A 27,228-nucleotide genomic window follows, 5' to 3' on the forward strand; every position below is an offset into this window, starting at 1 on the left:
AGGCTTGATCTACAATAGAAATACAATTCTGCAGTACTTTATATTTGTTGCCTTGTGCCCCAGTAAATACAAGCTATCGTGAATATATTAACAAACTTTATTGTGCTTCATTCACTCAGAATATGGAATCAATGTAGGAAGTTTTTCAGGATATAGAAGCTTTTATCTATGGTACCTCTGCACCTTTTTCCACTCTCTCAAACCCACACAGTTTTTAATGCTTGGAAAACATACGGGATTAAATCACAGAAAAATATACATAGATAACGTCTTTGCATCCTACGAACAACTGCACTCCAAATTTAGCTTCCCATCAACACAATTTTTCTTCTATTTCCAAATTAGAATCTTTGCTAAACAAAATCTGCCCAATTTTCCTCACCTGTCACCTACTTCTCATCAAGAAAAATTGATGAGTCTCGAGGACACAGACAGCATTTCAGTAATATATAAAACATATTAAAGTCCCTTCCTTTCAAAGATCCCAGAGTACAGTAGGAAAAGGATCTCTTTCTCAACATTTCAGAAAAGGAGTGGAAGGCAGCCATGAACAAAATTCACTCTAACTCTATATGCACATAGCATACAATTATTCAATTTAAAATCTTTTATCGAGCACATCTATCTTGTTTAAAATTGTCCAAAATGTTTTTAGGCCAAGATCCAACCTGCAAACATTGTAATCGAGCTCCAGCTTCACTGGGCCACATGTTTTGTGCCTGCACCAAATGAACATCATTCTGGACCAAAATCTTTAAATGCCTTTCAGACAGCCTTGCTGTTACAATCCCTCCTAATCCATTAACAGTTGTGTTTGGTGTACTTCCAGGTGGTCTTAAGGTGGAGAAGGACAAACAAACTATAATTGCCTCAACTTCACTATTAGCATGTAGACTTATCTTCCTCAAATGGAAGAATCCCATTCTACCTGTTTTAAGTCAGTAGGTAGCTGATGTTATATACTATGTGAAATTGAAAAAAACATCTAATTCTCACTTAGAGGATCTGTTCAAAACTTTTGAAAAACCTGGCAGGATCTAATTAATAATATATTAGAATAAGCATTTATATTGGGGAAAAGGATTCTCTCCCCTCGTTTCTACTCTTAAAGTTTTACTCTGGCTGTTGGCCTTCCTCTCTTTCTCACGGTGGGGGTTGAATTGAATTTAGTTTTGTCAAGTTTGACTTGTTTGTATGGAATGTTACTTGCTTTTAATTAATTCATTATATTAAAAATTATTTTATTTGGATCTGGCAGCCCAGAGAGACCTCAACCAACAGGTTCAGACACCTATTTCATTGGGCCTGTGTCCCCGTCACCAATCCCATGGAATCTGCAGCCACCACCAAGCCCTGCTCCACCCGAACCTCTGCAAATCCTGGTTCCACCCAGTGCGGGTGCTCTGTACTCCCACCGCTGCTATTGGCTCCAACTGGCGAGAGCACCTCCAAAGCATAATGGTCGCTACCTGCTCCCAAGTCGCTCAACAGGAGTAACCTACAGACCCCTCCTGAGAGATGGCCCCTCCTTGAGGCTGTAGTCCCATCCACCTGCTTCCATTCTCTACATTGGCTTGCTTCCTTTCTCTCTCCTGCCTGCTTGCTTCTTCTCCAGTCATTTAACCTCTGCTCTATTTGTCTCTTTTTTTTCCTTTTCTTTCCACCCTTGTACTCATGCTTCCCTTTTAAAATGGGGACGTGGCACAGCTGTGGCAATCAGCAGCTCCTTAGAGTCACGGGCGATCCTGCACCTGTGCACTAAGTGCAGGGCCATCCACTCCCACAACGTGCTCGGGAACTACTATCACCATGCCACAATGGTCAAAACAAAGACTCAAGTGAAGTGATTATTTATTTAAAAGACGCCAATCAGCTGCAGACCACACTTTACAACAGTGTGTGTTTGACCTGTAAATGACTGTCATTTTTCACAAGTTTAGGTCAGTTGCTACTAATAGTTTTGGGTCCCTGTAGTCCTGTATACTTGTTATAGAGATTTTGGGAAGTGATTGGAATGGCCTAGGGATGAGTTTCAGTTATTGAATTGCCGATAAATCAATCAATGGCAGAAATGTCAAACTGAGGTTCACACATCCAGAATAAAGCTAACTTAATTTGTAAAAATGGGTAGGTTCAGTAGCACACGTAGAAAGCATACTGTATATGAAATAGAAGTAAAATTCATCAAAACATAAAACACTATGTGTTCAGTAGAGCTGCATGGAAAGATGGGAGTTGGGAATAAAGTTCAGCTCATGTCACCAGAACATGTTCTGCTTGTAGCATTCTTTTAGCTCACGCTGTAAGGAGCTATTTATGAAGGCCAGAGGTTGTGGGTTCCAATCTGACAACCAGTCGTTATCACAGTGCAAATATGCAACCTAGGATAGATTGTGGTGTGATTCCACAAAACACTTGGCGTAGTGGGCAGGATTTGCAATGTGAAGAAGTGGAATATGCAGTAGAAACATGAGGGCTGAATAGACAGTTCACCTGACAATACCAAGAAGCATTCTGCTTGTAGTATTCAGAAGCAGACTTTGTAGGTTCTGAGAGTAGAATTTTTCCATTAGCTCACATTGTAAGTAGTTACTTCTGTGGGCCAGACATCTTGGATTTGTGGATGACCACCAGTAGGGACCACTATGCAAATGTGCAACCTGTGATGGATTATGGAGCGATTCCACATTAAAACATTATGCTATTCTAGACGCTCACATGAAATAATTGGAAATCTTTATGGCGATTTGTGTAAATAAATGTCTTGCTTCTTAGCCAAAAGCAATCTTGGTCTTTCAATACAATTTCTTATTCCTCTATGTGGAACCTAACGTTGTCCTTCCTTTTGATTCTGACTTATCCAGCAGTATCAGTCATTTGGCAGTCATGTGATTCATGAATACTTAATGCAACTTCACAAATGGTTTTGGGTGCCAAAAATGAACTGACAAGAAGGCTACCAAGCAACATAAAAAGCAAGGAGAAAGCAAGAAACCCAAAAGTTCTACTACAATCATGCAAAAACCTAAAATTAGCAATAAGTTTGAACTACTATAAGAAATGTAAAAAAAAACCAAACTAAATGCCGTAAAACTGCCTATGTATTTTTCATTTTTCTGGCTGTCTAACGTCTTCAGTTTTGTGGAAACTGGCTCAAAGTCGAAGTGCTTATTGTCCTACAAAATCCTTCTTTAAAATGCTGACATTCAAGAATCTAGACGTGAGGGGAGACACAGCTGTTGCTAAGCAACATGAAGATATTTATAACAGAAACCTTACAATGCCCCCACCCAACCCCCCACCAAAAATACACATTCAAGTGGTAGACAAACTGTAAGTTTCTTTGGAAATCCACTCTAGAAAAAGTAGGAGCATGAACCAAGGAGCATTCTTCAGGTCAATGGCCCATCAATAAATTGTGCATCCAAACACTGAGGTGGCAGTGATTGATGATCCTGTGGAACTTCTATTCAAGAAACCATTGTTTCTTCAGCTGGAGTCCCCTTGTAGCAGCGTGTCTGAACTAGATAAACCCACTTTTAAAATTTGACGCAGTATTAATTTTAGGAGGTCAACATGAAGTAATTGTGTGAAATTGAAAAAAAATATATAAACGAGATTTATTGTAACATTCTCTCCCTGTAGTGAAATAAATACAGTTAATTTAGGAATCTTTTTTCTTTAACAAAGAATTAGAGAAAAGCATTTGATAAATAAGAAATTCAGTTAAAATGCTTTTCTTTGTAAAACGCCTCAATGTAATTTAAGGGTCTAGTCACAAATTCAATTAATTTGGAGAACAGTACCTTTCTGTCGAGTGTCTTTTTACAATTTCCTACAACACAGCAAGAGCAGTGAAAGCTTTTGGTGGCCCAAGACCCATTAAAGCTTACACTTCAAATTAATTAATTTTGCTATTTAACAACTACAAGAACTTGTAATTGATTAGTTTCCAAGGCACTAAGATTCTTTTTATTAAGAATGTCTTGATACTTAATAAATTAACTCATGTCCCTGAAGCTCAAGAGAAGCATTTCTGACATGTCTAATTTTTACCCACAAAGCCCCAATATTCACTAGACCAACACATTTCACCCCATCTTGTCTTACCACAAGAGGCACTGATTTATGATTTGAGGGATTAAGAACAAAATGATGTACAGCATAACATACACTTTAATAAGGCTAGTGCAAAACAGAATTGTGAACATTTTTTTATTCCCTAATCCTGAATCCACAACGAGAACATTGAACTCTGTAAGTAAGAATTAGGCATTTCAGTTGTCCTGATAAGATGGTGGCCTTTTCACCTGGAACCTTCAAAACCCCAGATTTCTCAGGAAGTGAGTGAAGCTTCCACACAGGGATTTCCCCTGATCTAAACGTGTGCGTACCAGAAATTCAAAGAATTATTTTTTTTCTGTCTGTGGAAATATATATTGATGAGTGAAACAGGCAAGTTTTGATTTGCATATGCTTTCACAAAACTGACATTAAAATTTGATTTAAAGTCAATTTCAGTATTAGTGATTAGTGTTTATCAGTGTTTATTACTCCCTAAAATTTCATTCAGACCTCTGCACTTACCTGTGCTCTTTTCTGAAGGTGCATAATGCATGTAATCTGTTTACCTCCAGTAAAATCAATTCCATTTATGCCTCTCGTCCACTTCAACACAGAGGAGCGCAATACATTTTGTTTTAAATATGACATGCTACATACTGCTTACATGAAGACGCACTAAAACACCTCCATTGTGGCCTTTAATGTGTTTTCTTCACAGGAAAAATCTCACTACATGGGAAGCCACTGCTCTGTTACCTAGCAACCACCTGTTACCAGTGTCTTACTTCCTGCACAGGAAGTTGAGGAAATACACTCTCAAAGCATTTCAAGATTTTTTTTTCTGTCTCCATTGTATCTTTTAGATTGTGATCACCAACATTGTCATCTTGTTTAACAAAGATGAGCATTGTACGTTCGGAGCATGCCTAGCGTCTCAACTAATTGCATGTTTTTCATTGTTGCCTTATTTCAATTTTACAGTACTAGGGGGTTCTGCCCCCTGCTTGCTTCGCTCACCAACCCCTGGGCAGGCGCTACACACTAACCACTTCGTGGACTGTGGAAGAATAATTTTAGGGTATCATAGCATCATCTTAAAGAAATAGCATAAAGGGTTAATAAATGTGGGAAACCAAATAAAGGTCAAGTGAAGAACAAAATGTACACTGAAATATAAGAATTGGTTTAGGAAAAATACTGAGATGGTCAAATAAATAAAGAATGTACCAGAAGAAAGGTTGATGTAATATACAAAATGTACTGAAGGATGACTAAGAAATCAGCAGATGTACTATAAGCCACAAGAATGGACAATTGTTATATACACAGAAATTTCAAAGGTGGTGTCTCATCTCAAAAGGTATAAGAAGAACCAGAATATAATATAATAGACTTGTATTCAATATAAATATTTGGGTGTAAACCAACGAACCAACCAGAGAAAAATGTATGCATTGATTGACACTGTATGTAAATTCAATAGTTTATAAAATGAACCTCTATTCTTTGTTTCTCTGGCCATTCTGATCATTCTCACCATGCTGTAACAGACTGCTTTTGAAGAATGCTCCCTCTGAGGTATTTTGCTGAGGAGTAATTAAAAGATACAATGAAGAGCTTTTCTCCAGCCTGATTACTGAAATGTCCTGTTAGAGGATGTTTCTTTCTTAAATAAGATGTTAAATTTCGACCACAGGATCTGCCGTTCGCATATGGGGAAGCGGATGTACAATTTAAACAGATTTTCATGGGAATTGTTACATATGCATAATAGAACTAACTATTTTACATTACAGTGAGTAATTAACAATAGTAAAAAATAGTAAAACGTAATAAATTGAAAGAAAACTATGCTTCATGTTGTGTTAGAGGTATTCGTTGTGTTTCATTCTTTTTGGCTTTGAAATTAACATGCAAATACTTTTTAAACGTACACTTTTACCGTAAAACTTCAGTAAAAACAATTTTTTTAATTAAGTTTTTGTCAATATCGCATTGAATTTTGATTCCGTGTTTGGACTTACATCGTGACAACACAATGTATAACTGCCTGTGATATCATTTCTTTCTCTCTAATAAACAAGCCGACTTTTTTGAATGTTTGTCCCTGTCCCTAATTGTCATAGCAAAAGCTATTGTAACGGGAAACTGTAAACATTTTTAATACGAATGGCATATCAAGATCTTCTTTGGTGTCTAATGTTATCCGTGGAAGATGTACAACATTACCTTTCTTGTTGCCTGTTCAGATTTTACATGTCATTGCCGTGTAACGGATCAACAATTTTTGCGTTAATTTGACTTCATCGTTTCTTGGTGCTAGGATTGCCCGTGTACTCATTTCTTCTGTTGATAACTCTTCAGGATAAAATTCATCAATATGATTTCGAAATAATAAGTCTTCTTTTATTGGGAACTTAAAGTAGAGGAAAACATAAAATTTTATAAGAGCTGAGAGCACAGGAACTGTGTCTGTCAAAAGCATTCACATGAATGAGAAGTGAGTGGACCATGGGCGTGGTTGTAAATAGTTGAGAGGAGGGCGGGACTTGACAAAAATCTTTTATCAAAAGTCTTGTCTCAGGATTTGTGTTAGGATATAGCAGGTTGGATAATGGATGGATGGATGGATAGAGAGATATGATCACCATCCATCCATTTCTTTACATGATACATATATGCATAACTAGGGCAGCTGCATTAGGAGCTCAAAGGTTTGAAATCTTCCTTATTAATCATAATATCTATCCATTTTCTTACCCACATTGCCCAAAAATAGAATCCTAGGGACTGGAGTCCATCCCAGTAGCATCAGCTGCAAGGCAGGAACCACCCTCTGATGGAAGGCCAATCTGTCATATGCATATACATCCTTGCGCTCTCAGTAGGGCTAAAATAGCTAACTGTCTTCATAGAAAAGCTTCAGACAATAGGCACTTTTACGCTCGTTGTTTCTGTCCTAAACACACAGTCTTGAGTCTTGCACAGAATATAATATCATACACCTAGTGTGAAAATGATAAGAAATTAATTTTAAAGTGAATTGGATTTTCTGTTCTCAGCTGACTGAAACATAGAACTGAGACTTCATTGATGATTTGGAGCAAAGGCCTAAAATGGACAAGAAAATAACAAAAAGAACGGCACATTCCAGAAATAATTAGGTGATTCAGTTTTTTTGCAATTTGCTTTATGGATTAATAACCTCAAGAGCTTAATAAAAAGCTGCAGCAACAGCTTTCTGAGGAAAGCTCACCTTTTTTGAATAAGCACTGCTACTGCATCAATCTGAACTCAGTGCAGGTTTTGATCTTATTTTGTTCACACATCCTGAACAAAGCCTGTGGAGATCCACTCAGGCTGACATGTTAGATGTTTGTTAAACATTCACGTAGCATTATCTATAGATGTCTGCAATTAAACTGACCTTTCAAAGTGTAATATCTCCTTGTTAATAAAAATGTCTAAGAAAAGCAGGCAATTGATAGGGGATGGTGGAGAATGAGCCCCAATCAATAGCTGGCAGCAATGCAGATATTTGGACATTGAAATAAAAATACAGACTTTTATAAAGAAAAAAAATAAGAATGCTAAAATCTGATTTTTTTATAAGAGTATTATTTAATTTACATGATTATTTGTTCTGACTAAAGTAAATCAAAGTTTTGGTCTGGAATTCAGAACAAGGCTGCAAGAATGCACAAATGGTCTTGGATCGAAAAAAAAGAGTAAAAAGTAAATCATTTCAAACATGCCGTTGATTTTGGATTTATAGTCTTCAGAGTACAAATGGCATTTGCTGATCACTGCTGCACTGATCAGTCTTTTTGTGTTGCAAGGATTTTAGGACACCAATCAAAGGAAAAACTGCAGGAGACAAACCTATTACAGTTGCAGCACTGCAATTTATATTTTTCTTTTTCTCCAAAGTCTTTGCACTGTTTTGTTAATGCTTTATTTTATGTTTTATTTTTTTCCTCAGTTCTTTGCCTCTAATTATATTCTGTGTCTGTTTAGTTGTGGGGTCTAGTTATGAAACTCTCAGGTACTGTGGTCATTATGGCCGCAGTTATCTGAGAGGCTCATTTAAGATTCAATCTTGCTTTAAATTAGTTGGCTTGCCGTTGTGCCAGTTTTTTTTACTGAATAATTCATTGTAATCCATTAAACATTTTTGTAGGCTTTTCTTTTTGAGTTTCTGGACTTCTACTCCTGAAAGGTAATATGCATAGTTTGAATTTAGAACTTAATTTGTTTTCCAGTTAAAAAAGTTCTGTTTTACTACCTTGCTTTTGTTATTTGATTCTCCTATTTCAATGTATTATTTGTGTGCTCCTTTTAGCTCTGTTAATTTCCTGCCCTTGTTTTGATTATTTGATCATTGTTTAATAAATGAAATGTACTTAGAATACTTATATGAACGAGAGGTTTTCAGTTTTTGATTCTTAATAAATTTGTAAACCTTTTTCTGAAAACATTTTTTTCACTTTATCATTATTGAGTGTAGACTCATGTGAAAAAATGTGAGAATTATCCTGTTAGAAACTTAAATCTTCAACACAATAAAAGTATGCAAGAAAGTGAAGGGGTCTGAATATTTTCTGAATCCGCTGTAAATGTAAATATATATGTGGCTGTGTTTGAGGTGATTTAATGGTTTTGGTTGTTCTGTTTTGGGAAATCACAACAAACTAATTCTTAAACTTAGTTCTCGCATTCCTCTGCCACCAAATGACTAATTCTGTATTCACACCCTTTATTTTCTCAGATCAAGACATTTTGCAGTCCCTCTGACCAATCATCGTTTTTTAATCTTCTTTTCCCCATCACCTCTTTCACAAGTGAACCTTATCTTCATTGTCCGCTCCAGAGTAAGTACTTACTGAAGGCGCAACAGCTGAACCCCATTCTTTTTATTGGAACATTAGAACAGTTGTGACAAGAACATTCAGCCTAATCAACTTCTTCATCCTATTCACCTAGATCAGGGGTCCTCAATCACAATCCTGGAGGGCCACAGAGGCTGCAGTTTTTTGTTCCAACCTGGTTGCTTAATTAGAAAGCAATTCTTGACAATAATTTAATTTCATGGCTTGTTAGTGCTTTAACTTTGCTATGTCAAGTCATTCTCATATCCTAGATTTTCTTCCCTTTTCTAAGGATATCATCCAAATGATTTTAAGGCTAAAATGGATGAGCAGTTCTCAGTCCTTCACTTTTTTTCTCTTCCACTTTCCTTCCAAGTATTAAATTAAACCCAATAGTGCACAATAAATACACACAGGTGTAAATGGTAACAAGCTAAATGGAGAAATGCTGGTCTCTTTTATCATTTGCATCTTATTGCTAATTAGGAGTAATTAAAAACCAAGACTACAGCTGTTTAAGAATAAAATAAGCAATAAGGGTTCAAAATCTTAACGAGCGAGACAACTAAAGTGAAGCAGAATTGTCACTTGAGCAATAAGTGCTTCTTATTAAACAACTGGGTTGGAACAAAAACCTGCAGCCACTGCGGCCCTCCAGGACCGTGATTGAGGACCCCTGCTGTAGATGGTCCAAAATAACATCAGATTCTAGAGCTGAAAGTCCCATAAAGCTCTATTGCATGTATAAGAAGAAGTTATCTTACACAATACAAGTAACAGTAGACAATATATACAAGACACATAACAGTTATGGTCATGCAGTAGTTAATATGAGAAGCTGTTGAGAAGACTTATGACCTTAGGATAAAAACTTCCTCTTAATCTGCTACAGATGCTTATGGTCTATACTTTTATCACAGTTTTGTCGGAAAGAAGCTAGTAAGAACCTTATTGAACTGTGTAAACACCACACTAAACCTCAGCATGAAAGTCAAGGCCTCAGTTTCAAACTGCTGAGCAGTACGTGAAATGCCCCATGGTAATCGGGTGGTGCCATTAGTGCTCCATTGTTTGGTGAACAGTGGAGTCTTATTCTAATACTGTGAAATGTACAATTAGCTATGGAAAAATGCTGTCATTTAGGATGTGAATTTCTTAAAAAGACAAATTGCATCATAAACAGATTATACAATCTGCAAACTGAAGTCCCCAGAACTTGTAACTCTGACCAGCATCCCAAAGAACTGCCACTTTCACACCAAATATGCACTTCTGTGCAGGAGAGCAAGAAGCCGTCAATTCACCCGCTGTAGACGTGCTGATGCTCACTTCAACAGCAGTAAGACTTTTGTGAAATATCACTGCTTGGTATATTGCCATTAATCTGTTTGATATTTTTAATGTAAGTCAAAAATTTACAAGCAGAAAACTTGGTTTATTTTTTTTTCTCAGAGGAGTTAAGATAAACTTAATGTCACCCTGACATAAACCAGCTCTGCAGCTCTGGTTACTTAACAACATGAATGGCAGAAGTAGGCTACTGCATTTCAAGGGCAAAGCAAATTAAAATAAAAAGAGACTCCTTACAATGGCCTTCTGAATTCATATTTGAGAATGTTTTCTTGCAGACCTGGTAATGGGCATTGGATGATTCATAGCACATAAAATAATTTTAAAATTTATTTTCAGATACCCACCACACATGGACATCTGTTGAGGAGTGCAAGGGGGCATCTGAAATCCCCTGTTATATTTAATTCCATTATTCCTCTCCTTACACTAATGGATTTCGACTGGAATTACCATAGCTAAACTATTAATTATATTGAGTGTTCAACTTTCCTATCTCACATACAAAAAAAGTATGTTTTGGGTTAATAGTGATTGTCATTGAGTGGATATCTTCATAAACAGGCCTGCTACTTTATTTGCGGTTGCTCCTGCCTTGTGTCTGGGGACAGGCTGTGGTCCCCTCAACCTTGAACTGCTTTATATCTGACAAATATCTCCAGCACTAACCACAGGATTTATGAGACCTATATTGAAAAGAAGAAATAACAAATGGCAAAATGCACCAGGAGAAAAATATTACTGAAAATGCAAAGGTCAAATCTAAAAAGTTCTTTCATACATTTAAGGAGAAAACATGCAGTTAAGGAAGGAGCAAACTGTAACAAGAAAAGTATGAGGGAGCTGTAATTTACAAAACATGAAACAGAAAACGCTCTTATTTTGCAGTTTTCTGACTGAGTCAAAGCCCTTCCATCAACTATAGGGAGGGGTAATAAAACATTAAATGATGGGCAGAGTGCAGAGAGAGAAGTGGAACAGGAATTAAAAGAAGATGAAATGAGACGAATCACTGGCACTATTTTTTATTTACCCATGAATCCTCCTGGAAGCCTTTGCTTATACTTGTTTCTAACCCTCATTTTACAAAAAACATTGAACACTGGGGAAATACAGAATTGAAACTGAGAAACATCATCGTCACTTGTAAAAAAAATGATTGGGATGATCCATGTAGCTATATTCCAGTTAGCTCCTTATGTACCACAAGTCTGTTAATACAGAAAAAAGGCTGAACAACACATGTCAAGTGCAGGTGCATTAGTGAACCATCCACATGGGTTAAGATGGGGAAGATAGTGTCTCAAAAATATGCTAGAAGTGTATGAGGAAACAAAAGATGAGATAAGTGCATAACATGAAAAGCCTTTTCGTAAAATGTAGTTATCATCAAAAGCCTTTTTAAGCTGCCTCATGAGAGCCTATTGATCAGACTAAAAGAAGTGGCAGTTCAAGGGGCATTATGTACTGTAGATATGTGCAAACACCAGGAGCAAAGGGCAATGTTTGTGAGGAACCTTATAAAAATTTGGTAATGCTAAAATGGGCACCCCCTCAGCAATCAGTACTGGGGCTGTTACTCCTTTTAGTTTATATTTAATGAATTTAAGTAAAGCCAATGTCACATTATGGTACTTTTAGTTGTGGTGTACGCAGTGCTGGTGCTTAGGTTATTCTGCGCCTTAGGGCCTTTTCTTATTAGCAGCCAAACCAACTGTTCGGTAGCGAACTCGTGCGGCTAGGTTTTTCCCCCTTTATGATTTGTGCACTAGGTGAATGCCTAATTCACCTTACTGGTGGCACTAGCCCTGGGGGTATGTCAGATATGCCAACTGCAGCTGCTGATGTCGCTGTCAGGCCATTTCAGTTTACACATGTAAGATTTACTGACTGAATTCCAAGCTTCCAACACAGTTGTGCTTATCCCTGTCTTGTGACAACCAATAGCGTGCTTCCTGTCTGATGGAGCTGGTTCTCTATGATAGGTTAACATGTACAGTAAGTTCAGCTGCAGCCTTGACTCTTTCTTGTTCTTTTTCCCATTCCGTTGTCATACGTAAAACACAAGACAACATATGGACTATCTTTTCTTCTGTTTGTGAACTCCAAAACACCTGCATTTCTTATTCCTTATTGCTGTAATATATGATTGTCCTTCTGGATGAGCATTCATTGGTTGTCTACTCTTATACACACAGAGACTTCCACTACGACTAAAGACCAAATCAAACCTGTTTGACATTATCAGAGTCAGTTGCAGCCGTATGAGTTGTTACATATATCATATTATACGCCATACTTTCACGGGAGCACAATACCATCCGCTTCCAACTCACTTCCAAATGTCCATAATGTGACAGCTTTAAGAATGATAATAACATAGGCCTATTGGTTAAATCTGTAAGTGACAATAAAGTAAGTAGATTGGTGTTTCATTTTGTTAGTTTTGTTATCCATGTGGGTGGTAGAGAGAAGACAAGTTCTAATCATTGGAACAGACTACTTCGATGGTGGTGCTCTATGTTTATACTTGTGAGGGAATCACAGGACTGTATATGGTTGCTCCTGAGAAATGCACAACTCAGGAATTGATGAAAAAGTGTGAGCAATGAATGCACTGAAACAAAGAAACCCCTCCATTTGTACTTCAGAAGTTTTCTCCAACATTGGGGATCATATAGAAGGAAGTCTTTATAAGTCGATGTAGCAATTATAACAACAGATGAGTGGGTCATAGAAGTCATGTCAGCATGAACATATTATGGTACACTGATCTTTGCATTACTACAAGCGGATACCAGTTTCAGCCCAGGCATTAAAGCAGTCAGCAATAATCTTTAATAATATTCTAATAATCAACAACAAAAATGTTTCAAGTGTAGTATAATTTTTTTTATGACTAACTCTAATTGACATTAGAACTATCACCAGGCTGCTTTTCCATGGGCCACCTGTACTGACTATATTAGGTGGCAGAAGCTTTTGAGTAGAATTTGAATCAAGAGATGCGGGTAAGACAAAAATTTGAAGCAATGGGTCTTAATGTCATTGGGGGTTCTCATGGAGTGCAAACGCGAATATCGGCAGAGTTTCTTTGCAGCCTTTGTCGATTTTCACAAAGCATTCAACTCACTTGATCGAACTACCCTGTGGGTCATCCTGAGGATTTGCGGGATCCCCTCAAGGTTGCTGGATATCATGGCTGGCCTGTACACTGGTACTAGTGAGTGCTGTGCAGAGTGGAGGTAGGACCTCTGCATTTTCCCCAGTTGATTCTGGGGTTCGTCAGGGGGTGTGTGTTTGCTCCTACTCTGTTCAATGCTTGTATGGACTGGGGTGTTGGGCACGGTCGTGGGGTCCAGCTGCTGTGAGGCATCTGTTGGTGAAGAAAAATTCACGGATCTTGACTTTGCTGATGATGCTGTGATCTTCGCAGAGTCAATGGAGGCTCTGATCGGGGCGTTCGAGAGACTGAGCGAGATGTCTGAGTGTCTGGGCTTGCGAGTGTCTTGGATAAAAACCAAGATCCAAGCCTTTAGTGACCTCTTGGGCACAGCCATCAGCAGTGTGTCTGTTTGCGGAGAGAGTGTCAACTTTGTCGAGAGGTTTACTTAACGTGGCAGTGACATTCATGTCTCTGGTGACTCTTCCTATGAAGTCAGTAGAGAGCATGGGGGGTCATGAGGTCGCTGGAAAGGGGTGTGTGGCACTCCAGATATCTATGCAAAAGGATGAATGTCGAAGTCTTTAGAGTCCTGGTGCTTTCTGTCTTGCTATATGGTTGCGAGACATGGATGCTGTCCAGTGACCTGAGACGAAGACTGGACTCCTATGGTACTGTGTCTCTTTGGAGAATCCTTGGGTACCGTTGGTTTGACTTTGTGTCAAATGAGCGGTTGCTCATGGAGTCCCAAATGAGGTACATTACCTGCATTGTGAGGGAGCGTCAGTTTATGGCACTATGACCATGTGGCACGTTTCCCCGAGGGTGATCCAGCTCGTCAGATCCTCATTGTTGGGGATCTGAGTGGGTAGACCAGGCCAAGGGGTTGCCCACGTAACACCTGGCTGAGACAGATAGAGGGCCATTTCTGGAGGGTGGGACTGGCCCACGTGTCTGCCTAGAGGATGGCAAAACTGGGATCCCGAGTTGTTTTCGTTGTATAGTGGGTGCAGCAACACACTGTACCAGTGCATGCTCCCCAACTTGACTTGACTTGACTTGGTCTTAAGGCAGAGTGATGGCTCCCTGGCAAATGGGTCTGTGCCAGTAACTGGAAGGCTGCCAGTTTGAATTCCTGCATTACCAGAAGAAATGCTATGCTGTTGAACCCTTGAGCAAGGCCCTTAACCTGCAGTTGCTTTACAAATAGCTGATACTGCACTCTCACCCCAAGCTTATCTGGAGAGTAAGTTGGGGTATGCAAAAAATGACAAATTCCTACTGCAAGAAAGTGAGTTAACCAGAAGATAAAAGGTTAAGCAAAAAGTGCTTAGGATGTGTATGGAGAATCATAGTCAAGAAAGAGTGTGGGTATGTAGATGACCAAAAATAAAAAGAAACATTTAACCACAGTGAAATCAGAAATAGCAGCCAAAAAGTAGGGCAAATAATTCATAACCAGGAATTCAATAAAGACAAAGAATGAATGCAAAGTTCTTTAGGAGGATTCAAATCTTGGATAACTAGGAAGTGCATGGCTTGTCCTTTATACCTTTGACTCATTGATGTCATGGGCCACACACTTCCAGTTGACCTTGCCTGGCACATGTATACTGACTGTCAATAAATTACTCTGAAAATGACGGCGCCCATAAAAGACAATGATGTTGTTGGAGAATGTTACTTATTTTTACAATTGCTGAAAAACTATGTAACCAAAAAATTCCTTTCAAATTTAAATTCCTTTAAATACCTTTTAAATTACACAAAGTCTAAGGAAAAATAAAATCAAAATCAAAAATAAACGCCTGATCCTGACACCAGTTATTCAGAGCAATGTTGCACACAGTTGCGCTCACATCATTCAAAGTGGCAGTCTGTGAAAGGCTTTCTGGGTGTTATGCCAAACACCGAAAGGGAGTAACATAAGACGTCCTTGGAAGGAAAAATGAGCTGCGCTGTGGAGATTTCTCTTTAGTAATGCGTTGCTTTACATTTTATTCAGTGTAATTGATTTATCTATTAGGGCCAAGAATTCCAGGAAGTCTAAACTGTATTATCAATTGTGAATTTATCAATGTTACTTTCAACTTGAGAAACTTTGAAAATGCTTTAGTTGAGGCATCCATTATCACCAGCTATTAATTGTGTGCATGTTGGTAAACATGTTATAAGAGTTTTATCCTGATTTAAAACAACAAAAAAATTACTATAATATATTTGAAGAGTCTTTAATGATTTATTATTTTGTATTCTTTTAATTAAGTTCTCTGTTTCTCCTGCCCAACAAAGCACAAAACGTATTCCTTTTCTCTGAAGATACATGAGAAACGATAATTTAATGTAAATTAATGTAAGGTTTAACACCTACAAAGAAAATATGGTGGATCTAATTATGCAACTGGACTTAAGAGTTGTGGTAGATTAACTGTATCAAAAACCAGGCAGTGGTCAGAAGCAGTTAAAAAGGTGAAGACGAAGACGAAGTTACCAATCACATTGAGTCAAGTCCAATTCAGGGAGGTTATGTTTAAGGTAAATAACATTTGTGAGACCTCAAATGGAGGTCTTCATATTGCAAAAAAACATGTAAAAAATGTCTGGAGATTCCAGAGAGGAGGTATTTTATGAGAGCAAACTGTCCCATTAACAGAGTGTGAGGTGTTGGGGCTGTCTAGCTCTTTAAGAAGGCACAGAGACAGCAGTGATTAAAGAAGGAATTGCACCCATAGCAGACATGTGGTCTCTGTAGCAGAAGTAGTATAGCCCCTTAATGCGTTTCTGTGCATTGTCATAAGGGGTCATAAGATGGGATTTAAGACTGCATTATGGCAAAGTCATCTTTGAGTCTGTGGTTTGGAGGTGAGTTGGGGCAAAGGTTCGATGTTGTGAGAAAGCAGTCAGTGCTATGAAAAAGGGCATTAGCTGGCACTTCCTTGATTCTGGGAAAGTGGGTAAGCCATTCTGCCTGTAGTCCCATTAGTCAGCACCTGTATATGCACGCCCAGAGTAGCTGGAGAGTTGTTATTTTTGTCTCTCCTAATTTGTTTCATTTTTAATAAATACACTATGTTTTGCATACATTAAGCTTCTGTGCCTTTACTCTACTTGTAGTGTGCTACCATGAGGATGAATCCTGTCACCCAGTACATTAAACATTTCATTTTTGTGTTGCTAGATTCTGAAACAATAGAAAACAAATTCAAGGACTTACTCTTGATGTGGTGCTCCTGTCTTTGTCAGCAGAGTTAGGACGAAAAACATAAAAATCACAAAGACAGCCAGGCCAACCCAAAATCCAATGACAATGGAATCTGCAAAATAGGACATGCAAACCAAACATGTTACATTTTCAAGATTTTGAATGATTTTCATTTGAATTTGAATGATTCCTGTGATATTTGAAAATCCATTTTCTGCTTTATTATTATTATTATGATTATTATGATTATTATTGTTATTATTATTATATACTGAAATGATAGCGAGTATTGATTGCATGAAGAATCTGAACACGTGCCCACACAACACTGTATTGGTGTCAGAATGCTGAGAAAAGGTCCACACCAGTCAAGATGTCATCTTACAGTATGTCACTGTCTGTCCTTATTAACACAATCAAGAATGTACAGAATAATGTACTTACAGTTTTCCTCTGAATTGGACACTTGCCAGAGGATGTTCAGGCACTTCAGACACCCACCAGAAACCCAACTCATACATTTAGGCAGAGGCGTGCATCCCAAGCAGAGGATGCTATTTTAGCACTGTGCAGGACTACAGTTGGTTCTGTGCAGTAGAGGACAGGGGTAAGATGAGACCTATTGGAAATGGGCAGAGCAGAATCCAAAATCCATCCCTCAACTTTCAAGCCATTCAGCCACAGTTGTTAGTATGTGTTCCTTCATCGATTTTTATATATGCACTGACCACTTAATCAGGTTCACTGGCCTATTGAAACAAATAATCTGCTCCTCCCAACAGCCAATTGTGTTGCTGCAGCTCAATCCATATAGCATGTGGACATGATGAAGAGGTTTAGTTGTTGTTCACCCAAACATTCGAATGGATAAGGCATGTTAGTTTGACTGTGATGCAATTGTTGATGAAAGACTTAATTATTACAGTATCTCAGATATAGCTGCCCTCCTGGGAGTTTCATACCATGCAGTCTCCAGAGCAGATGGCATAACAGCCATTAAGCAGCAGTTTTGTGGATTGTTGATCAGTAAAGAGAGATTGGTCCATCTTGTTCAAACTATCAGAAAGACCACAAATAACAGCTTTTTACAACACTTGTGTGCAGAGGAACACATCATAATGCACATCACATTGATATTGAAGCAGGTGGGATAAAACTGCACAAACCTGTGGCACTCCTGTCAGCCAAGAACAGAAATGAACTATATGGTTGAATATTGGAAAAAGAATCACCCCATCTGGCAAATCTCGAATTTTGTTGTAACTAGGAGGCTTTGCCCCCTCCCTCCGCCTGCGCTATGCACCAGTCGTGTTGTGAAGAGGGGGGCTGAACGCACCCCAAGGAGACGTGGTTGCTCCTCCGACACCCCCTCTTAAACAGTGATACAGTTAGCTGCTGGCTTGCTGCTGCTGCCGTGTCGCGTGATCTGTCTGTTGTGTGGCGCACTTCTGTCATATCACCTATGTCCATATATTCGATCTCTTTTCACTTTTACCTTTTCATCAATATCGCATTGAATTTTGATTCCATGTTTGGAATTACATCGTGACAACGCAACGTATAACTGCCCGTGAGTGAATATCGTTTCTTTCTCACTACAAGAAGGGTGTCTAACATAACCATGCAGGACTTTTCCAAATCTCTTTGCTTCTAGCCCTGGGCGTGGTTACATCTCTTAGCACGAAGACTTGTTTCGCGGGACGTGAAAGTGACTCTGAGACAATCACGTCTCATCTCGTTCCAAGATTTTTTTTTATAATAGAGAGAAATGAAGGTGATAAGAATTTGGCATTAACAGAATGAATGCATGGATCTGTCCAGCATTGTACCTACAGTTGGAGATAGTAGTCATTTAATTGCCACTATGCATCTAAGCATTGTTGCTGACAATGTGAATCACCTTATGGCAACTTATACAAACGCATACTTCAAGCAAGAAATTGCACCATGTCACAAATCACTCTATATGCTATATGTTGCACTATCCAATTATTCTTTATATGCCCTAATTTCTCCCTACTAAGGAATAGCTGTTACTTTTAACTGTTCAGTTATATGACACCAATTATTGACTTACGCTTTCAGCTACTGCTCAGCTATCGCTTTCTGTCTCGCCTCGCACTAGTTCTGAGTACAAGTAACTTTTGCTTCCGTGCACGATGACAAAAAAGCAAGACCCTTCTAAAGGGAAAAAGAGCTTTAAAAATTCCTGCAGGACTACTTAGCAGCAACCAAAAAACAAAGTTTTGAGGAGCAAAATTTGTATTTTAATTAATTCTCACACCACAGTAACACAAACACTCAGCACTTCTTCCTCTTCCAATTGCAAGGATGACATCAGTACATCTCAGTCTCCAATCAGACCTTTGGGAGCACAAATGTGTGGCCCAAAAATCTACAGGAATCATGTAATACTACAAAGTCAGCACTGGACAAATTATACAAAGGATGTGTTCATTGTGCTGGTGTTTTGGCTGCAGGAGATGCTAGCTTGCCTGCCAGCAAAACAACAACCCTCGCCCCTGCCACAATTCTCTTTTTGTCATCAGGTCATTTGCATACGCTACCCAACTGTAAATGTGCTGATTCGTCGGTCCGCGTTTTCAGAACCCCACCCACTTCTAGCCTCAAGCGGCCAGTTGCTTGGGACGTCAATCATTGTTATTAGTTATTCCACTGGATGTCACAGTATTTAATCTTTGTTAACTCAGATCCTTATACTACAACACACAACAATAAAAGAACAATCATTTTAAGGCTTTACTTGTAATGTGAAGTAAGATATGCTTATTTTAAATCCTTCTTTGCTATAAACTGTATTGATTAGTGTCTTCTTCAAACAACATTTTCTCATGTTGTTTACCACACATGCCTTGTGCCTCCCTATTATGGTCACATTGATTCCACTTTGTGCACGTACACTAAATGAGTCTTGGGCTCAGCCTGCAGAGTCTTCATTACTGCTGTTGTGACACTTCAAACGAGCAGCAGCACGTTGTCACTCAAACACATTGCTACTGTTCAGATGTTATCATCGTCTCCTCATTTCTGAAACGAGGTAATTAAATAACATACTGGTAAAAGGATTATAAATGTCTGCATTCTGCATGGTAGCACAAGTTTTAAGTAGGTTCAAGCTCTCTGATCCTAGGCTGGACCAGCAGGTATTGAAAATGGAAAGCTATGTTCCTTCTTTCATTTTAATATCTGAACCTCTCCAAGTCTGACAAACTGGGCTTCTATTTTCTTTCAGCCTTGTACACCCCCAACAATACAGTAACCTGTAAGGATGGCCATCAATCTCTGGAGATGGTTTATGAGCTTCTTCTGCTGGAGATTACTCAGCCGCTGCTGATGTTTATTAAAGTATTACTGTTGACCTGCTTGGGTTTAATTTCTTATAAATCTGGAATGACACATAGATGGACAGTTAAATGCCTTCACTAAACGTTCATTTACTGCTGACCTTCATGTCATACATTTGCTGAAGTACCGAGTCACTTTAGAGCCTATGTTATACCTAATGAACACCTCTTTTGTCTCTCTCAAGAGTTTAGCTTTGCACTGACAAGTAGGTGACTTGTATTTCAAAGTTCAAATGAATTCCTAGCATAATGAGGTCTGTAATAGTACAACATGTTTGAATTATTATGCTACTTTGTGAATTTCTCACGTCTTTGACTTTTTCTTCTCATTATTTCCATTACACTTCCACACTTCCTCAAACCCACTTAATCCCATTCAAGATAGTTGGCAGCCACAGCTTATACCGGTAAAGCAAGAAACAGCTGTGGTAAAAACAAGTGCCAGTTTATCAAAGGGCCTAATAATGCACACTTATATTGGGCAAATTTAAAATTTACAATTAACTCTGCACATCTTTGTGGATGTAGAAGAATAAACAGCCACAATGATATGCCAAAGACATGCAAAGTCCACACAGTTAACACCCAGGAATAGAGTTAAAATGAAAAAAAATAGAATCCATAAGGCAGAATGACATACCAGCGTGCCACCCCACTTACACTTATGGCCTGTGAAATTCAGAATCAATAGCATTCCTTATTTGAAATATTTAAAAGAGCTTGAGTCAGCAAGAGGAAAGCACATTGTGTTACAGTAAGTGGAAGGTAAGAAAGTGACAGGCTGGATGGATCATAAAAATGAACACCAGCAGAAAGGTCACAGTAATAAATGTACTAACAGAGAAAGATCTCCAGGATATGCAGTGCAAAAATACTGCAAAATGTGCAGAAGATTGTCATCTTTAAGGACATGCTTTACATCGACAGATGTGTGCCATGGCAGTGGAGAGTAAACAGGACACAGAGCTTTATTAATGATCTTATTGTTTGCTCCAGCCCATCTGGCATATTTAAAGTCACTGCCACAATTCAAGATCACCTAGCAGAGGACATCAGTGTGTTGGAAGGCATACAGCAAAACTCTAACACCTCTCAAAAACAGATGAATGCCCTAAGATCCTAGCACCTATGGAGCATTTGAACACACTCTGAATATAAAAAGACACATCCAACCCACATGAGTCACTAAACACAGGAATTTATATATTATGAGGTTTCTGAACTCTTTTGGGATCCCCCCCAATGGGACGACACATTGAAGCGCAGTTGCCACGTCTGTGGAGGGCTGCTTGCGGGCTCACAGTACAGCAGCATAGCACTGCGGAAACAAATCCGAGCTGACCGTGGTCGCACTATAAGCACCTGTCGCCAATGGGTGATGCAAGGAACGTTAAAAATGCAGGGAACTGACCTGGCCCTGACCCTGCCCATTTGCTGTGTCTGTGTGTGGGAGAATGGTAGATCCCACTGCAATAAATGACCATGCTGTTCCTGTTTCAAGTAGCATAAAGCTGGTTTTGCTAAAATACTGAGACTCGGCTTCATGTTCTGGGGTGCAAGACAGTGACTCATGCGTCACAATATGCATTTATTTACAAATATATTTAAAGAAAATACATGATGCACTTTTTGAATCGCAACTCCAAGAGACTGGGCTTGAATTCCATGCTCAGTTACTATCTCTATAAAATCTGGATGTTCTCTTCATGTCTACATGGGTTTTCTTCTCATATTCCTCAAATTAAGCTAACTGACAACTCTAAACTGGACCTGTTTCAATGAATATGGCTGTATATGCAAGTGTAACCTGTAAAAGACTGGCACCCCATTTAAGGTCAGTTTCTGCCTAATATTCAATACTGCCAGGATAGGCTCTGGTGCAGTGCATCCCTGAAGTGGATTAATTCAATCAGAAAAATAGATGGATGTGTATAGGAGTGCAGTGTTTGCTGATGACAAGGCTCTAGAGATGGCAAATAGTTCAGCAACCACTTATATAGATGAACTTATCCTTAACCAACACTTCTGGCAATGCCATCTCCAGGAAGAAACTTTCTGCTGGGATTCGGAGTTCAACCAAATGCTTTTGCCAGTTCTCAACAATATCCCCTGTTGAGGGCAGTTTCCTGACTGTTACTTAGAACTGTTAGGCTATAGCAAGGGTGTCATCTCTGACTCTGAAGTTTCTTTCCTTTTATTTAATCTATTTGTTGTCTTGTAAGTTTTTATTTTGAACAGTGTTTTCTTATTCCTTAAAATGTATTATTTTTCTATGAGTATTATGTTGTTAATGTGTTAACTTTTATTGTTGTAATACAATCAATTATTTGTGGTTGTTACATTCCTGAAAATATGGAAAACCACAAATACCTATGGGAGAAATGGGATTAGGTTCAGGTGGGAAGATCGCTCAGAGGGAAGATTGGCAGGGGGAGACAGTGTTGGGCAGATGCGCTGGCCTCCTGTTTTTGACCCTAAACGCTTCGTAATGATCCATCCACCATTTCACCTACAAAAACTGTGTTATGACTTTTACTTCTTTTATAGTGAAGTTCTGTTGTCTTCTAAGCACTCTACTAGAGGCTGTGATTGACTGCAGAAGGGCTGATCTGTGGACCTCACTAAACCATTCGATCGGTAGCACAGGGTGGCAGTGAATATAAAGGGAATTCCTCATTCATGGGGAACAATTGAAAGCACTGGTCCCCATCGTGAATGGGGTTGAATGGCTTACTCACACCTCTCACATCAATCTATTTCAGGGGGTCATCAATCAAAGTCCTGGAGGGCAGCAGTGGCTGTAGGTTTTTTTTCTAACCCAGTTGCTTAATTAGATAGCAATTCTTGTCAATAATTTAATTTCATGGCTTGTTAGTGTTTTAACTCTGCTATGTCAGGTAATTCTCATATCCTAGATTTTCTTCCCCTTTCTAAGGATATCATCCAAATGATTTAAAGGCTAAAATGGAGGAGTAATTCTCAGTCCTTCACTTTTTTCTCTTACTTTCCTTCCAAGTATTTCATTAAACCCAATAGTGGATGATAAATACACACAGGTGTAAATGGTAACAAGCCAAATGGAGAAATGCTGGTTTCTTTTGTCATTTGCATCTTATTGCTAATAAGGAGCCATTAAAAACTAAGACTACAGCTGTTTAAGACTAAAATAAGCAATAAGGGTTCAAAATCTTAACGAGCGAGACAACTAAAGTGAAGCAGAAGTGTTACTTGAGCAATAAGTGCTTCTTATTAAGCAATTGGGTTGGAGAAAAAACCTGCAGCCACTGCGGCCCTCCAGGACCGTGATTGAGGACCCCTGACCTATTCAATGTGCTACTCGGGGAGGCCCGGACATGTGATACTCATGCGTGAAAGGCCTCTTGGAATTTTGTTTTTCTGCTGCACATGGCCACAAATACAACCCCCCATTTCTGTTCCTATCCCATCCCATGGTGCACAACAAAGACCTTATCTGTGGAGAAGCGCAAGTAAACTGTGGGTGTCACAAAATGGCTTACACTTTAATAACAGCAGATAAGTGAATCAGCATGAATAGAATCCATGGATAGTAAGGATTTAGTGTATATTTTTTAAGTAGGTTCATGTCAACTCCAGGTACTGAGTGCCAGGGGTATGGTTTCACAAGACCTCTGAAGGTATCCTGTGGTATCTGGCACTAAGACTTTAGCAGCAGATCCTTTAAGTTCTGTAAGCAGTGAGTGTGGGTCTCCATGGACTGCACTTGTTTCTCCAGAATACCACATAGATGCTCAAACAGATTGAGAACTGGGGAATTTAGAGACCAGTCAACAACTTGAGCTCTTTGTCATGCTCCTCAGACCATTCCTGGACAATTTTTGCAGTGTGGCAGGACACATTTTCCTACTGAAAGAGGGGAATAACATTGCCATGAAAGGTTGTACGTGATCTGCAACAATCCTTAGGTAGGTGGTAGGTGCCAAGGTAACATCCACATGGAAGCCAGGGCCCAAGGTTTCCCACCAAAGCATTTCCTAGAGCATCACACTGCCTCTAATAACTTGCCTTCTTCCCATAGTATATCTTGCTGCCCTCTCTTCCCCAGGTAAATGATGCACACAAATCTGGCCATCCACATGATCTAAAAGAAAATGTGATTCATCAGACCAGGCCACCTTCTTTCATTGTTCCACGGTCCAGTTCTGACATTTATGTTTCCATTATTGATGCTCTTGGCAGTGGACAGGGGTCAGCATGGTCACTCTGACCAGTCTGCAGCTATGCAGCACCATATCTGCAAGCTGCAATGCACTGTGTGTTCTGATACCTTTCTCTTATGGTCAGCATTAAATTTTAATGCAGTTTGTGGTACAGTAGCTCTTCTGTGTGATTGGACCAGACAGGCTAGCCTTTGCTCCCTTCACACATCAGTGAGCCTTGGGTGCCCATGAACCTATTGACAGTTCACCTGTTCTCTTTACTTGGACCACTTTCGGTAGGTACTAACCATTACATACCGGGAACACCCCACATGTTTTGGAGATGCTCTGACCCAGTTGTCTAGTCATCACAGTCTGGCTCTTATTAAATGGACTCAGATCCTTACAATTGCCCATTTTTCCAGCTTCCGACATATCACCTTCAAGAACTGATGGTTCATTTGCTGCCTACTATATCCCTCCATTGACAGATGACATTGTAACAAGATAATCAATGTTATTTACTTCATCTGTCAGTGGTTTTAATGTTGTGGCTGGTCAGTATATATAGTTGATGGATCAGACTGTCTTTGTTTTTAATATTTGACTTGGCAGACTGTGCTTTGATGGCTATCAAATATAATTATAGGTTTTGCCATTGCATGCTCTGTACCTATATCTGTAACACTCATAATCTCAGATGCTGTCTTGTAGTTTTTGCTGCTATCCATAAACCCCTTCCATACTCTTTCACTGCTTCTTGTACTTGTGTACTGCCTATTCAGGTTTACGTGACTCCTAAGGTGTGATATTGTTCAAGCCCAGGGCCCACCCCGACTCCTAATTCAGGGCCCTCTATGCACAACAGTACTACGTAGACATAATCAACTTCACCAGGTTCTGCAGTGGTCCGAAAGATTTAAAGGAAAAGATCACACAGTCAGCCTGAAGTTACTGTGAATGCCATAAAAATTAATCCTACTACCTAAGCAGGCAGTAATGAGTATCAACCATGAGGTTGCTGGTCATATTTCATATGACAATGTCATAAAGGACTTTGCAGCAAGGATGTCCAGGAAGGTAAACCTATAAATAGAAAAGTTCTCAATGTCATGTCAGTCCCACAGTTTTTTTAAATGTCAGTTGTGAAAGCACTGCAGTTTTTGTGTTATGTTTAAGCGATATAATGTATAATGTACATAGTTTCAGAGATAATTGTGTTAATTTATTCTTACATTCATATTTTTAATTGTGCATTTGGATCAAAGCACCTGTTTGAGGTATTTATTATTATTATTATTATTATTATTATTATTATTATTATTATCTACTATATAATAAAACACGGTGTGTCCAGTCCTGCTGAGAAATCTGATTGGTCAGTTTGGCTTTGGTGACAAGATGAAAGAGGAAGTGCAAATGTGAGATGCACGAATAGGAGTAAATCCTCATGCTGAGAGAGTTGCCTTCAAAGACAGCACAATGGACAAAGAGTTGACAAAGGTGCCTCACAAATAAAGACAGAGTCTGAGAAGGTGGTGCCTGAGAAATGGAGTGCCAGTTAAATGCAGAGGAAACACACCTACAAATTACAGAGGAAAGTTGCTGAAGGCACATGTAAGGCAAAAGATAGCAAACCATGGCTAGTTATTTATAATGACCCTGTGTGCACTTTGCACATGTTTAGTTTGTCTTTACTTTGGTTTGTTATACAGGGAGATTCACTCGAAAGAGGCCCCAAATATTCTGTTCTATTATGATGATGAAGCAATCTGAAACACAAAAATATGATATATACCTTGACGTATGTGTAACTGATTGCATTACATGCGATACTGGAAGTGGTTTCCGTTTTCTGCCAAACACATTTTGAAGCGGCACTTCATGTTTCTGAATGTTGGATGTTTTCCTTTAAATCTTTCACAGTACAAGGCTTCTTACGATAGACTTTTCCTTTGAGCATACCCCAAAGGAAGAAGTCTGGTGGTGTCAGATCCAGCAACTGAGGTGGTTAAACCCCCTGTTGCCGACGAAGGACTCAATTTCTCCCATGCTCCTTGCTGATGTGTGACACGTTGCTCCACCTTGCTGGAAGTAACCTTCTGTTAACTCACGGTCATCCAGTTAATTCTGACATTGCTTAAACGAATTGGTGACCCAATAAGTTTGCATCATGAAGATGTGCTGCTCAATACTGTACACCACCATCTTGATGAGAAGTCGATCGACTGAGTGAAGGGGTACGGACGGTATGCACCCAGAAGTTGCAAACGGAGGTTAAACATCACAATGGCTGTCTGGTGCCTACCTCATCGCTCCGACGCAGGGGCATCCCGGTTTGTTCGAAGCTCCATATACTGAGGAGCACATTGCACGTTGTTTCGTTCAGATTGCTTCGTCCTAGTGAGAGTTATTTTTGAATATTCTGGGCCTCTTTCAAGTGAATCTCCCTGCATTATATGGTGGCATTTGTGTTTGTACATTGTACATTTAATTCATAGTGGATTTTTGTTTTTTTGGGGGGTGCCAGTGGTAAACCATGACTAGGATCTATCTATCTATCTAGGACTACAAATGGGCTTTGACCAGCACTGACAAAAGAGCAATCAAAGAATCTTCAAAAATGGAAGATGTATTTATCAAAACATAATAAGAATGCACTAAAGAGCAGAAACGAGTTGGCTAAAAATGCGGTCCTAAGCAAAAAGTCCCAAAACACAATCCAAGAACAGAGTAGAAGTGTATGTCAAAAATCAGTAAATCCACGAGAAAAAAATACTTGCAAATGACTCCAAATAACTTTAATACACAACGGCAGGCTCTCGCTTCAGAATGGAAATAGCCAGTAGGAGGACCCAGCAGGTTAGCCCCGCCTCTTGGAACTCCACCCACAAGACACAGACATTTAAGGAGACAGAACACAAATAACAAATGATAAGTAAAAGTAACAGAAAATAACATGAAAACATGGAAAATAATAACTTGGCATTACCAAATACAATAATAAAACATGGGGTGGCACAGTGGGTAGCGCTGC

The 27,228-nt window shown here is 39.1% G+C and overlaps 1 protein-coding gene across 2 annotated transcripts in view; it reads right to left on the reverse strand.

Annotated features, from left to right (window-relative positions):
- Positions 1 to 27,228, reverse strand: part of LOC114648547 (melanocortin-2 receptor accessory protein 2-like) — a 64,637-nt gene that overhangs the window by 20,214 nt on the left and 17,195 nt on the right. Inside the window, exons 1-2 of one of the 2 annotated variants that reach the window (XM_028797638.2) lie at positions 17,093 to 17,623; positions 16,661 to 16,760 (exon numbers count right to left, since the gene is read on the reverse strand). In XM_028797638.2, the coding sequence (XP_028653471.1) occupies positions 16,661 to 16,760; positions 17,093 to 17,165 (173 nt within the window). In that variant the 5' untranslated portion in view covers positions 17,166 to 17,623. Of the gene's footprint in view, positions 1 to 16,660; positions 16,761 to 17,092; positions 17,624 to 27,228 lie in introns of those variants that run through there. The other variant, XM_028797636.2, reaches the window with a different exon arrangement.

This window comes from Erpetoichthys calabaricus, chromosome 3 (assembly GCF_900747795.2).
Source record: "Erpetoichthys calabaricus chromosome 3, fErpCal1.3, whole genome shotgun sequence".
In the NCBI taxonomy this organism is placed as follows: domain Eukaryota; kingdom Metazoa; phylum Chordata; class Cladistia; order Polypteriformes; family Polypteridae; genus Erpetoichthys; species Erpetoichthys calabaricus.